Below are 13,364 nucleotides of genomic sequence, written 5' to 3'. Positions count from 1 at the left end.
GTGGAAAGTTCGAGGACTGAAAGTCTTGATTGCCAGTCCATGGAATTACCTTTCAAGGGTCTGCAACCCATCAAAGGTAACAGGGTCTGCAACCCATCAAAGGTAACAGGGTTTGCAACCCATCAAAGGTAACTATGGTCGAGACCTTTGGAGCAGCTATGCCGTCTGGCCTGAATTTGAAAACCTCAATAGGGACCACCACCTGGATCTGTAAGGCAAAGGACCTAGGACCAGTGTAGAAGGAAGCAGACTGCAGTATTCCAGATTAGTACTTCTGTCTGATGCCTGTTCCCGCTTTCAGGGGAAAGATTCCAAGGATCCACCCTTGGAGGGGTCCTCAGCCGTTGGGCAGCACTTTGGTGTGTCTCAAGAGTCCGGACCATTCCTGAGGTGGCTTGGGGCACCCCATTCCCAGGCAACTTTCCTCAGAAGTGGCTCTGTCACCTTGAAAGTCTTCAGTGTGAGGTTTGCAGAGAAGTATCAAGGCCTTTTTCTAGTCCCTAGTAGGACCGCCCACTTCCAAGCTTCGAAGTAGTGGGCTGGCGGAAAAGAGGGTTATTCTTTGCAGCATTCTCTACGTTACTCTTTTGCGGGTAGGGTACTCATCCTTCCTTCTAACATTCCTGAGAACACTGGTCTTGCAAACTGAGGTAGAAGGGATTGCTCGAAGAATTTCATCAGTGGAATAATTCTTGCTTTCCATGGATCTGAAGGACCAGTAGGTTTAGTACCTGTGTATCAAACTATTTATAGTAGCTCCCTTTTCCTGCTACGGTTCAAGGGATGGTCCTCTCTTCTCGTGCCAATGGCATGGGAGATTTGGTTTGCTCTCCCCCATTGGCTAATGAGGAACCCTCAGAGTATAGTGCCCCTCGTTCCTTCTATTCTGACATACAACTGTATGGGATGCATCAAAGGAAGGGAGGGACACACACCTGAACAACAGGTAAGGCGCAGTGGTGTGGGGAGAAGCATCTACTCTTTTGTTCTGGGGCTAGCAGCCTTTATTGTGCTGCAAGCTTTACAAGATTTTTGAGGAACCATATGGTGGGTAGGTGCATCAACACCACCGTATGGGCTGATATCTTTTGCGGGAAGCTGAATAAGTAGATGAATTTTGGGAAGACATTCTATATCAGTGAGTTGTCAGCCTTTTACATTCCAAACAAGAGGAATGGGCTAGCAGGTACTCTTAGTCGCCAAGGGAAAGCTGTGGGGTCAGTGATCCCTACACCCTGGGATAATAGAGGAAGTTCTCTGGGAATCGACATGGTCACTTCATGATTAGACAGGAAGCATCCTGGGACTTTTCTACCCCTCCCCCTTTCCAACTCCATATTCAGTATTCTAATTCACCTTCAACACCCATGGGAGCACTTTGTTGGTTATGCCCTGTCTCTGTTCAACCCTGGTCTGTTGGCTAACCTAATGAGTGGGATTATGCTGGGACTTGATTTGGGTGGCTCCAGACTATCATATATTGAATGTTTTCCCATTCTGCCATGTCGAGAACTCCCTTGGCCTTTGCTCTCCTTGGGAAGTGGGCCATTATCTACGATTGTTATCATACTGTAGAAGGGATCCATCTCGAGACCAGATCACAGAGTTTAACTTCTTCCCAATGGGGAAAAGCTCCTCTAAATAGTGCCCATCAAGCTACGAGCATAGTCTTTCGATGGGAATGGGACAGACCTCTTATCATAGGCGTTGCCTGTGATTCGGGTTGCTTCCAACAGTCGTGTAGGTTCTTGGCACCTCGTCCAAGCTTTTGAAAAGGCCTCGGTTAAGGTGCTGATGCAAAAATTGTCTCTGCAACCTTAATCTGCAAAGAGGTTAGGTAAGTGACAAGTTCTCTTTGCCTTAATCTCCAATTCTAAGAGGAGTAGGAGCTCCTTGATCATGGTGGGGCTCTTGGCAAACTCGAACCCTGCGGGAGCACAGCCCCAGGTTCAAGTCCTTCTCCATCCTATCTATGTTTAGTGGTTCCAAGAGAAGAGGCATTTTTTCCTGTGAGGGCTCCGTAATGCTGTCAGAAGAAGACCTGACACCAGTCCTAAGTGTCGGCGACTCTTCCCTAGCACTGGAAGAATATAAAAAAAAGGTGTAGAATACAATCTATTTCCGATTTCGGGAGCTGATATGTAATGCATAAGTCTCCAATACAGATTCATAACTGGCTTTGCCATGAAGTGGTTACAGCATCCGATCTTTCACCTGGCAAATCGGAAGTTCTTGCTTCTATTCCATTTCCATTTTGATAACACACAGCAAAAGAAAATGAATTAACAGTTTTGGGAGGTGCCATTGTGTATGTCTGTACCCAACTGCAGCTGAAGAAAAAGTGAATCTTTGACTGAAAGAGGGGCAAAAGCTCGTACCTTCACCGGTCTGATAACTGCTAGTTATCTATTTTCAATGATTCCAGATTGCACTAAAGTAATCTCTCTAACTAATGGACAAGCATTTGTATGCTGTGTAAGAGCAAACTGTGTCCTTCTGGATTTGTTACTTTTTGGATTCATGCTGAATATGACAAATTCGTAGATAATTTGTATTTTTCCTAACTATACAAACCTTAGCTATTTAATAGGGGTATTACTTTCGGCGTAGCTGAAATGACGAGCCATTAATTTTTAACGAGTGTTAACTACCCACACCCCTAGTTAGCGGGTGGTAGGGAGGGTAGCTTGCTACTGCTCCCCCTCACACACCTGTGATTGAGCTCACTTTGCTTGGAGGTAGGACTTCAAGGGGGATAGGGCTGGCAGGTAAGTTTGCTTAAATAGCTAAGGTTTGTAGTTAGGAAAAATACAAATTATCTATGAATTTGTCATTTGTTCTGTAACTGGAATACAAACCACGCTATTTAATAGGGGTGACTCACCCATTAGGAAGGGTGGACGCCCCAGCCAATCTGGCTTTTGGCTTTTACCCAGGGGCTCCTTATCTGAGTGTGTCAGCACTCAAGGAATAAGGAGTCCCTGTGCCTCATTAAAACCTTGCGTACACAAGCTGTGTGTTCAGATATGTAGAAGTGTGACTGTCCTGGTAAAGTTATTCCGAGTTCTTTAGATGGAAAAACTGTGCACCAGGACTTTCCCAATCCCACCTCGTCAGGTTATGGGGATGCAACAGTATTAATTTTAATAAAGTACTAGGTATACAAGGGAGGGCTATGCAGAGAACCCAGGATGCTGCTTTCCCCAAGAGAGAGGAGAATGAAGAAAAGAATAAGGGCCAGTCAAACCTTTTCATTCATGCAGACTAAAACCGGGTAACAATGCCCTCAAATTTCTGCTACTTGTCCAATAAGGAGCTTAAGGTTTTAAATCAGCTGTTGGGCAGCCATCACAGGACCGATAGAGAACGTATCAAGTCTCCTGTGGGTCACGTCTTGCAGGTAGTGGGATATGAACGTGGTCTGACGCTTCCACACCCCAGCTTGAAGAACCTGTGTCACTGAATAGTTTCTCTTGAATGCCAGGAACGTAGCTATGCCCCTGACATCATGAGCTCTGGGGCGACGTGATGGAGGAGGGTCTGGATTCAGCGCATGGTCAATGACCCTGCGAATCCACGCTGAGATGGTGTTCTTGGTGACCCTCCTCTTGGTCCTTCCTGTGCTGATGAATAGTGCAGGCACACGAGGACGGCTGCGGCTGTTCTCTTAAGATACAGCCTCAAACTCCTCACTGGGCATAGTAAGAGATGGTCTGGCTCATCTGTTATAGTACGGAGACTAGAAATCCGGAAGGAGTCGAATCGAGGAACCGCTACTCCCAGGTTCTGAGTCTTGGCAATAAACTCAGGGACGAAGCTGAACGTTACCTCTCCCCATCCCCTTGAATGGGCGATGTCGTATGAGAGACCATGAAGTTCACTGACTTGTTTGGCCGAAGCGAAAGCTAGCATGAACACTGTCTTCCAAGAAAGGTGGCGATCTGTTGCCTGGCGTAATGGTTCATAGGGAGGTCTCTTAGGAGACCTGAGAACTCGAACCACGTTCCATGGGGGAAGGTTTCACTTCTGACTGGGGGCAGGTAAGTTCATAACTCCGTATGAGTAAAGAAAGTTCTAGCGATGAAGAAATGTCCATTCCTTTCAGTCTGAAGGCGAGGCTTAAGGCTGAGTGATAGCCTTTCACTGCCGAGACTGATAGGCGCATTTCTTCACGCAAATACACGAGGAACTCCGCTATTGCTGGAATAGTGGCATAAAGTGGAGAGACACCCCTTCCACGACACCAACCACAGAAGACTTTCCACTTTGCCTGGTAGACTGCTGCTGATGACTTATGCAGGTATCCAAACATCCTAATCGCAACTTGTTGCAAAAATCCTCTTTGAGAGAGGAGATGCTGGGTATTCTCCAGGCGTGAAGTTGTAGCGAAGCTACGGCTTTGTGGAATATGTTGGCATGTAGTTGTTTGAGTAGATTGTGTCGTGGAGGGAGTTCTCTTGGCGGCTCCGTTAGGAGTTGCAGAAGGTCCGAAAACCATTCTGCGTGATACCATAGTCGAGCTATGAGGGTCATTAAAAGATTGACCGATGTTCTGGTCTTGGTGAGTACCCTCCTCATCAGACAGAACGGGGGAAAGGCGTAAACGTCGATGTTGTCCCACCGTTGTTGGAAAGCATCTTGCCAGAGAGCCTTGGGGTCTGGGACTGGGGAACAATACAGCGGGAGCCTGAAGCTCAGGGTCATTGCGAAGAGGTCCACAGTCGGAGAACCCCACAAAGTCAGGACTTTGTTGGCTACTAAATGATCCAAAGACCACTCGGTACTCACTATCTGAGGTTGTCTGTTCCGGTTGTCGGCGAGCACATTCCTTTTGCCCGGAATGAAGGGTGCCGATAGTGGTATCGAGTGAATTTCGGCCCTCTCAGTATCTCTACTGCTAGATGGGATAGTTGCTGCGAAAAAGTACCTCCTTGCTTGTTGATGTAAGCCACTACTGTGGTGTTGTCACTCATCACCACCACTGAGTGGCTTGCCAGGAACTTTTGGAACTGTTGAAGGGCCAGAAAGACAGCCTTCATCTCTAGGAGATTTATGTGGAGGTACTTTTCTGACTCTGACCAGAGGCCTGAGGTCGTGTGGTGCAGCACGTGGGCCCCCCACCCTTTTTTTGAAGTGTCTGAGAAAAGCATCAAATCCGGGGTAGGACGATAAGGTCCACTCCCTTTCGTAGATTCTCGTCTGTCACCCACCACTGGAGGTCTGCCAGTTCCGCAGGCCCCATGGGGATCTGGATGTTCGGGGAGTCGTGAGCTTGATTCCACCAGGACTTGAGTCGCCACTGGAGGGATCTCATCCTGAGGCGACCATTGGGAACTAGACGGGCCAGCGATGAAAGGTGACCGAGGAGACATAACCACGATTGGGTTGGAATTTCTTCTCGTCGACCTTTCTCAGCCTTGTTATCCTGTTGTCTAATGGGAAGGCTTTGTGTAGATTGGTGTCTATGATCATGTCTAAGTATACCAGTCTCTGAGTAGGAAGCAGAGAAGACTTCTCGAGATTTACCATGATCCCCAGATCCTGGCAAAGTCTCGGAAGTTTGTCTTGGTGTTGAAGAAGGAGTGACACCGAGTCTGCTAGAATTAGCCAGTCGTCCAGATAACGGAGGAGACGGATGCCAATCCTGTGTGCCCAAGATGACTTCAGGGTAAACACTCTAGTGAAAACTTGTGGTGCTGGGGAAAGACCGAAGTACAGCACCTTGAACTGGTACTTTCTGTTGTCTAGGCTGAATCTTAAGTACTTCCTTGAAGACGGATGGACTGGAATCTGGAAGTACGCGTCCTTTAGGTCCAGTGTACACATGAAGTCTTGCGGTCTTACTGCTAGTCTGACCATGTCTGCCGTCTCCATGCTGAACGGAGTTTGTTTGACAAACTTGTTCGGGGCTGAGAGGTCGATGATGGATCACCAGCCTCCAGACACCTTTCTTACAAGGAGTCGACTGAAGGAGCCTGGGGATCCGTCGAGGACCTCTTGGAGAGCGCCGTTCTTCAACAGGGTCTGGACTTCTGCCCGAAGGGCTTGCCCCCTTGCCGATCCCATGGCAAGGGAGTCTAATGACACTGGATTCCTGGTCAGGGGAGGTAGAGATGTTATGAACGGGACGCGATATCCTAGACAGATCATGGAGATTGTCCAAGAATCGGTCCAGAGTTGCTTCCACCTGGCTGAGCAACTTTGTAGGCATCCCTCCCACTGATGGAAACGAAGGAATATGCCTATCCTAGCGTTTGCGGCCTCGGCTGCTCCCTCTAGGATTCTTTCCTCCCCTGGAGGACTTTTTGCCTTTCCTGTCCTTGACAAGAAAGGGCTTAGACACCATTGTCTTTACTGCTGTTTTTGTCGTTGTTGCGGTCTTGGTTGGACGGGACTGCTGAGGTGCTGGAGGTTTATAGGGCTTAGATGTCAAAGGCCTATGGAGAGGGGAGTCTTGATGAGACTTTCTCCACCTCTCGGCTGCAAATTCCACATCCTTAGGCTCAAACAGATGGGACCCCTCTAGGGAGGAATGTCTGAGCCTGTTTATCTTGACGCTAGGGACCTTCTGGTGGAACCTCTCAGACACTGCATCTCGACGTTTCAAGATGGTGACCTTTTCCTTATTAAGGATCTCGGTTGCCGAGAACGAGACCTGCCGGTTGGAGTCTCTCTCAAGAGGGACTCCCCTGGTTAGCTCTTCCAGAGAGTGATGAAGAGGAAGAGCAGAACTGGGTTCCTCCAGGATCTCAAAGTGCCTCCTCTGCTGTACTCGAGGAGGTCGGAGGAGCTTGTTCGTGGTACCGGCACGATTGGAGGAGGCAAACTCAGAGAGCTGTTGGGAGATCTTGTCCCTGGTACTCTTCATACCTTGAGACCAGGGCAGGGCTGCACTGGTCTTTGAGGGTTTCTGAGTACCAAAGACGTGGTCTAAGACTGTGTCTTTGCGCTCTCGAGGGGGTATCTCTGGGTCGGAAAGCCCATTGAGAACCCTTATTAGAGTCAGAACCTGCCAGAATGCATGCTCTGACTCTTGTTGGTCTCCTCCTGCTGTAGGACTTGCAGCTTAGTCTCCTTCTATCCCCAAGAGCTCTTGTTGGGGGTGAGTTGCGGACATTCCCTGAGTGGCTGGCTGTCTCCATTCTAGCCCTAGTGGAGGACTTTGGCAGTGTTTTGGAGTCTTTGGACTCCTTCCGAGGAAGCAAACAAGACTAGCATCAATGACCTGTGTGGCATGTCCCTCCTGGTCTCAGATTGCGAGGAACTCTCCGCGTGAAGAGAGGTTCCTTGGTGCAATGGAAGAGTGTGTGTCCTCGCACGGTTCCCTTGGTAATGGGAGGTCTTCGTCCGACAGGGATGGAGAGTGTCTCTGAGAAACAGGAGGAACTTGTCTCGATGGTCTGCATGGAGTCAGCTTCGTCCTCGGGGAAGTGACCGCGTCAGAAACTCCTCTTTTCCTCTTCAAAGGGGTAGAGGAAGCCATGGTTCCGTGCCTTAGGGCTAGAGCTATAGGTCGCTCTGATGAGCGATCAGACAGGACAGGCTTGAAAGCCTGTGTTACGGCTCTGACTAAGACACTGAACCAGGGCTGCTGGCTGACGGATGCACTGTCAGACAGATCCCCTGAAGGGAAAGGGACCGAAGGTTCCTTACGAGGAGTCACTGTAATAGATGGATCCGCCTTAGTAGACAGTTTAGGGATCCTGAACCCCTCTGCTTGATTGTTTCCCTTCTCCAGCAGTGTGCGCTGGTATGCGTTTGCGGGGAGGGGAATGAGGCGATGGCGACCTTGGAGGATGACGCTTCTGTGCTCGTGCCTGGTGGTGTGCGCGGACGGGCAAGAAAATCTTGGCGCGCGTCCGTAGGAGAGAGTTGGCGCGCGGGCACATGGTGGTGCGCGCGGGAGATAGTTGGCGCGCAGGTGAGCGCAAATGTTCAGGCGAGCGCTGGTGCTGGTGAAAGTTGGCGCGTAGGTGAGGGCTGCAACACAGTTGCCGTCTCACCTACAGACTTGTGCGCTGGAGAATGATGGCGCACATGTGCACATGTATTTGTTGGCGCACAAGCGATGAAGGGTGCACATGTTGGCACGCAGGAGAGCGCTGGCGCGCGGGAGGGCGCTGGCGCGTAGGAGAGTGTTGGCGCGTAGGAGAGTATTGGCGCCAGGTGAGCGCTGGCACGTAGGCAAGCGTTGGCGCGCAGATGGGGGCTGGCGTGTAGGAGATCATGAGCACGCAGGAGATCGTGGGCGCGCAGGAGATCGTGGGCGCGCAAGCGCGCTGTGGTGTACTGGCGCGTGGGCGACCCTGGGCGCGTGCGCGCAGGTGATCGTGGGCGCGTGGCACGCAGGAGAGCGCTGACGTGCAGGCGAACGTTGGCGTGCAAGCCTGCTGCCGTCTATGAGGGTGAGCAGGTTGAAGGGTGCGCTGAAGCGCTGTAGAGTGACGAGCTGCTGGTGAGCGCTGAAGGTCTGGGGGCGTGGCGCGCAGGGCGAGTGTGATGGCGAGCAGCTGCGCACTTTGGTGGAGCTACAGTGGGCTCTACCGGTAACAGGAATTGTGATGGAGGGTTGGCAGGTCTGGAGGATGGATGGTTGACGTGTCCTTTGTAAGGACAACCATCCACCGAAGGAGATCACGAACGATCTACAGGACTGAAGTCACAAGACTGGTTGCAGGTGCAGTAATAGGGATGTATAAAGGTCTGACTGAGGAGGCTCCTCTGCGGGGGACTGCAGTGATGAAGTTGAACCAAAGAGGCGCCTCTTCACCGCTGGTGAAGGGAGACCTCTAAGGCGAAGAGGAAGGCGAGCCTTCTGACGGATGTGTCCTCTGGGGGCCTTTGAATCAGCAAGCTGACCGTCAGCAGTCCTCCGAAGAGGAGTCTCTAACTTGCAGGAGAGACCGACGTTGAACTCAGTTTCCCCCTCGGAGGATGGTCAGGAACGGGGGAAACTAAGTCGGCAGCTACAGCTGTAGAGTCTGGAGTGACAGAGGAGATGGATGACGCCACATGAGACACCTCTGACACAACAACGTCGACAAGAGTCAGGGGATCTACCTCTGACGGCGACGATGATTGCTTAACAGAAGCACCTATGCGGATGAACTGCAGCAGGGCTTCCTTGGAGGGCGGACCCGTGAGCCCCAAGGAAGACCATATCTGAAAGAGGGAAGTTAGTGACAAGGCCTCACCCGGGGGGAGAGGTGGGGCTGCTTCGCTAGGGGAAGCAACACCATCTCTCGAGACCCGGGGTTAGTCGATAATAACTTGGTCTACGCTACTTTCTCGACGGTCTCTCGTAAGAGACCGTACGAGTAGGAGCTTCGGAGGAGGGTTGGGCGACGGAAGAAGAGGCCTTGGGTTTTTCTTCCTTTGAAGGAGAATTATCCTGCTTGGACTTCTTCCACCGTCTCGCAAACCTCTCTCACTGGGAGGAAGACCACTCCCTACACTTGTTAACACTATCACATCGTTGACCTCTGCATTAAGGACAAGGGCATGAGGATCAGTCTCGACCGCCGACATATATGTTCCACAAGGGCGGCCGGAGAGTCCAGGGCAGGTGCGCATGATCGCAGAAGTCAACTTCACACACACGCAGTACTAAGAGAAAAGAGAAAACAAAAGTTGTTAATGGCTGCCAATATTCAGCGAGGATGAAGAGCGGCAATGTCCGTTCACCATCCGAGCCAAAAGCAAAAGTGAGCTTAATCACAGGTTTGTGAGGGGGAGCGGTAGCAAGCTACCCTCCCTACCCCCCGCTAACTAGCGGTGTGGGTAGTTAACCCTCGTTAAAAATTAATGGCTCCTCATTTCAGCTACGCCGAAAGTAATACCCCTATTAAATAGCGTGGTTTGTATTCCAGTTACGGAACAAATGAGCATCGCTCGAAGTGGACATCTGTCATCTCAAGCAAGAGGTCACAGAATTAAATGTTGGTATCAGGAAATACCTGTTGGTGTATTAAAGAGTGAAGTAATATGTATGAGGGAATCGGACAACCTCGACCACTGTATACCTTACGGGTATTTCCCACTAGCCATTGAACCTTTTTCCTTGGATTCTGTGGTGGCTGCTCATCAAGTGGTGTATATATCCTCCCAACTCCCTCACGGGACAAGTATGTAATCACATGCAAGGTTGCACTCGACATAAGTCTCAAGGAAAGGTAGAATGACTGGCTGTTTTACTTCCCTCTCTCAAGGGGGTGTAAAAATTATGTACTTTTTCAGACACCTGCTGCCAGTGATTTATGTGGTTGGCAGCCTTGTTTGATATTAAAAACGTCATCTCCTTTATTATGGTTTTATATGACCTAGTACTATAGGGGTGTTCCATTATGCCAATATTAGCCAGTGCCCTAACAATTTCTCACTTTTTATGATTAGCCATGAGGAAGATTTACATCTATTAATTTTGTCCATATAGATGGTTAGTTAAACACTAAAGTCCTCTGCTCATAGAAAACTAACATAATACAGCAGTAATACTACTTTTGTCGTTATTATCGTCAGATATTGTATACAGTATTGCTTCTTTTAAGATAGTCAGAACATGCAGTCACTTGAACATTTATGTTTAGAAGTTGCAGTAATGAAAGTTTTATTTAGCTACATGCTAGTTTGCTTTTCAGTAATATTGAAAAGTACAGTAATATCAATTGTTTACTGAGAAGTACTATAATAACCTTTAAGCACTTTACCTAAGAAAGCAGATCACCCTTTTAGCAAGAATACCAAGAGATAAACTGATTTGTTAATTTGAAATTAAGAATAGTCAGGGATTAGTAGAAATGTGGTCATGATATTTAACCATGTTTTCATCACTTGTTTCTTAAATCTTTCAGTTGCGTAACCAAGCCGAGAGAGAGCTCAAGACCCTAAGACAGGAGGTAAGCAGAAAGAAGGCAAATATGGCCCTGTCACAAAGTAAAGCATCTTTCCTGCGGGCATCGACAAACTTCCCCACAGACCTTCTCGTTCGGATGTAGATAGAGAAGAAAACAGAAATAAATTCAGAATGGTGCTCTTGGAAGATAGGGTATATAGAGTTGGCTACTCCTTAGCTTTGAGTATTGAAGGAAGAAGTTTTTAATTTGGGTTCAGCAGCAGATTAAGAACATAAATTATAGGCAGTAGCAGAATTCAATGGAGTCACTATGAGGAAAAGTTTGAATTTTGGTATCCGAACTTCTTGAGTTTTTTCTGAAAAAAGGGAGTAATCAGTATTTGTAAAAAAATCTGTAATTCATAAATTAAAGTTTATTAATTAAATAACATTTTGAAATTCAAATTATAAAAGTCAAACCTTTTGTTAATTAAAAATGGATAATTCCATGGTGCTGATTATAATGAAAAAAGAAAAAATTGAATTTGCAATGTTAGAACCTGTTGGTGCCTTACTTAATAAACTATAGCTAGATAAAATATGAAGCATATTCATAACTTAAGGATAATTTCATGCATAACCAGCCAATGTAAAATAAGACTTTTTTGTGAAGATTGTCATATTGCAATGACTAGGTACATCAGAAACTGGAGTTGTAACCATTTGGGAAAAATATTGATGTACAGTACTGTTTTAATTTGTGTATATTTTGATATTCATATTTCTAGTTTTTGATTAAAATTCACCCTATGGGTAGTCAGGCTGGAAATTAGATATATAAGAAATATCCTTATTTTGTTGCAATGAATTTTCATGGACAGGCATATTAAAGAATGTTCATGTATTATTAAATAATTGTACAAACTACAGTATAGTCTTCAAATATATACTATTATTAAATGTAGCTATATGTACAGGAAGTGTATAGTGATGATTTAGTATTCCAGTTACTGTACACTAAAACTGAGGAACATGAATGTTTAGTTACAGTATTTGTTAATAAAATTATATAAAAAAAAATACTGGGGATAAGACTGGAACCCTTTCTTCTAAAAAGTGTCGAGTTAACAGAATTTAAGTTCTGTACATCTTCAGATTTTCAGATGGATAAACACCATAAATACAAGATACCATTAAGTCCCTTTGACCGTTTGTTGGAAATGGGATTAGATCCCAAAATATTTATATAACCCCTTGCTCCTCGTGCCATTAGCCAGATCAGATTAAAGAGAATGGCTAACAGTACTGTAGGACTAACAAACATATACAAATACTTGCAAAAAACAGTTTGTTTACTTGATGGTCTCTTTATCCCCCTCTGCATGCTAGAATTATTTTAATATTTCAATTTGCATATCAAAACAAATCATAAAAAAATCACAAATTTTAAGTAATTTGTATTTTTCCTAACAGTACTTAAATCGAACTACTTTCTTAGGAGTATCTGGGATCTCCTCCCAACCGACCAGAGTTTTGTGTAGTTTACCCTAGTCCCATTTTCTATGAGGGGTAACCTCAGGTGGAGTGATACGCGCCCTTAGGCTAACCCCGGGTCAGAGAGCATGCTTGCTCAGGTCTCGATCTCCAGTAAGTTCTTGATAGCTTAGGTATCTATGAAGTCCAGTAAGGCACTCTGGGTAGGATGGGCGGGCCATTACCCGAAAGTAGTTCGAGGTAAAATTACTTAAAATTTGTGATTTGTTCCAACACGGAGTACTTACCTCGAACTACTTTCTAAGGAGACTTATACCTTAGGAGGTGGGAGTGTCCTTCAGGACCTAGAGACCGTGATGAGTATAGAAGAGGAACCTAGGTAGGAGACTAGGTTCTGCTGACCTCAAGGAAAACACGAGAAAATAGGGAAAACTACGCAAAAAAACCATCTTAGTGTCTAAGTAACTCACTTCTGCAAGAATCCTAGGAGACATGTCCTTCCAATGATAGTGTATCCCTTGGTAGTTTCAGGGGGCTACTCGAGTCATTTCCGGTAAGGGAATAGGGAAAGGAAGAACAAGGGGGCTCAGGAAGGAACCTGTGTCTCTTGGACTTACTACCCGCAGTTACCACTGGGGCTACACCTTTAAACCGTTTGGAGCGCGGAAATGACGGGACCGAGCGAGAACCCGTCCAGGGACTTTCTCAAGTAGTCCTTCAAGTAGTGAGCCGTAAAGGTCGACTGGCTAGACCAAGTACCTGCCCTTAGGATTTGGCCCACTGCCATGTTTTTCTCCAATGAAGTATTTAGACCCCTAATGTCGTGGGGTCTGGGCTTTCCTGGAAGGGGGACCCCTGCACTACTGTAGACCCAGACGATCACTTGCCTTAGCCAGAAGAAGATAGTGTTCTTGGAGACTGGCTTCTTCACAGTACCGAGGAAAATTAACAGACTCTTGATCTCGGGACGAAGTCTAGCTGTCCTCTCTAAATACTGCCATACTGCCCTGACAGGGCACAGCAGCAAGTCCCTTGGGTT

At 47.2% G+C, this 13,364-nt stretch overlaps 1 protein-coding gene across 1 annotated transcript in view; it reads left to right on the top strand.

The window, feature by feature from the left end:
• Positions 1 to 11,216, top strand: part of LOC137634835 (nipped-B-like protein B) — a 198,588-nt gene extending 187,372 nt beyond the window's left edge. Inside the window, 1 exon segment of the mRNA XM_068367391.1 lies at positions 10,851 to 11,216. Coding sequence (XP_068223492.1) covers positions 10,851 to 10,994 — 144 coding nt within the window. The 3' untranslated portion in view covers positions 10,995 to 11,216.
• The last annotated feature ends 2,148 nt before the right edge of the window (positions 11,217 to 13,364 follow it).

This window comes from Palaemon carinicauda, chromosome 3 (assembly GCF_036898095.1).
Source record: "Palaemon carinicauda isolate YSFRI2023 chromosome 3, ASM3689809v2, whole genome shotgun sequence".
In the NCBI taxonomy this organism is placed as follows: Eukaryota; Metazoa; Arthropoda; class Malacostraca; order Decapoda; family Palaemonidae; genus Palaemon; species Palaemon carinicauda.
The sequence above is the reverse complement of the archived record's forward strand: the minus strand, read 5'-3'. Positions and strand labels throughout refer to the sequence as shown.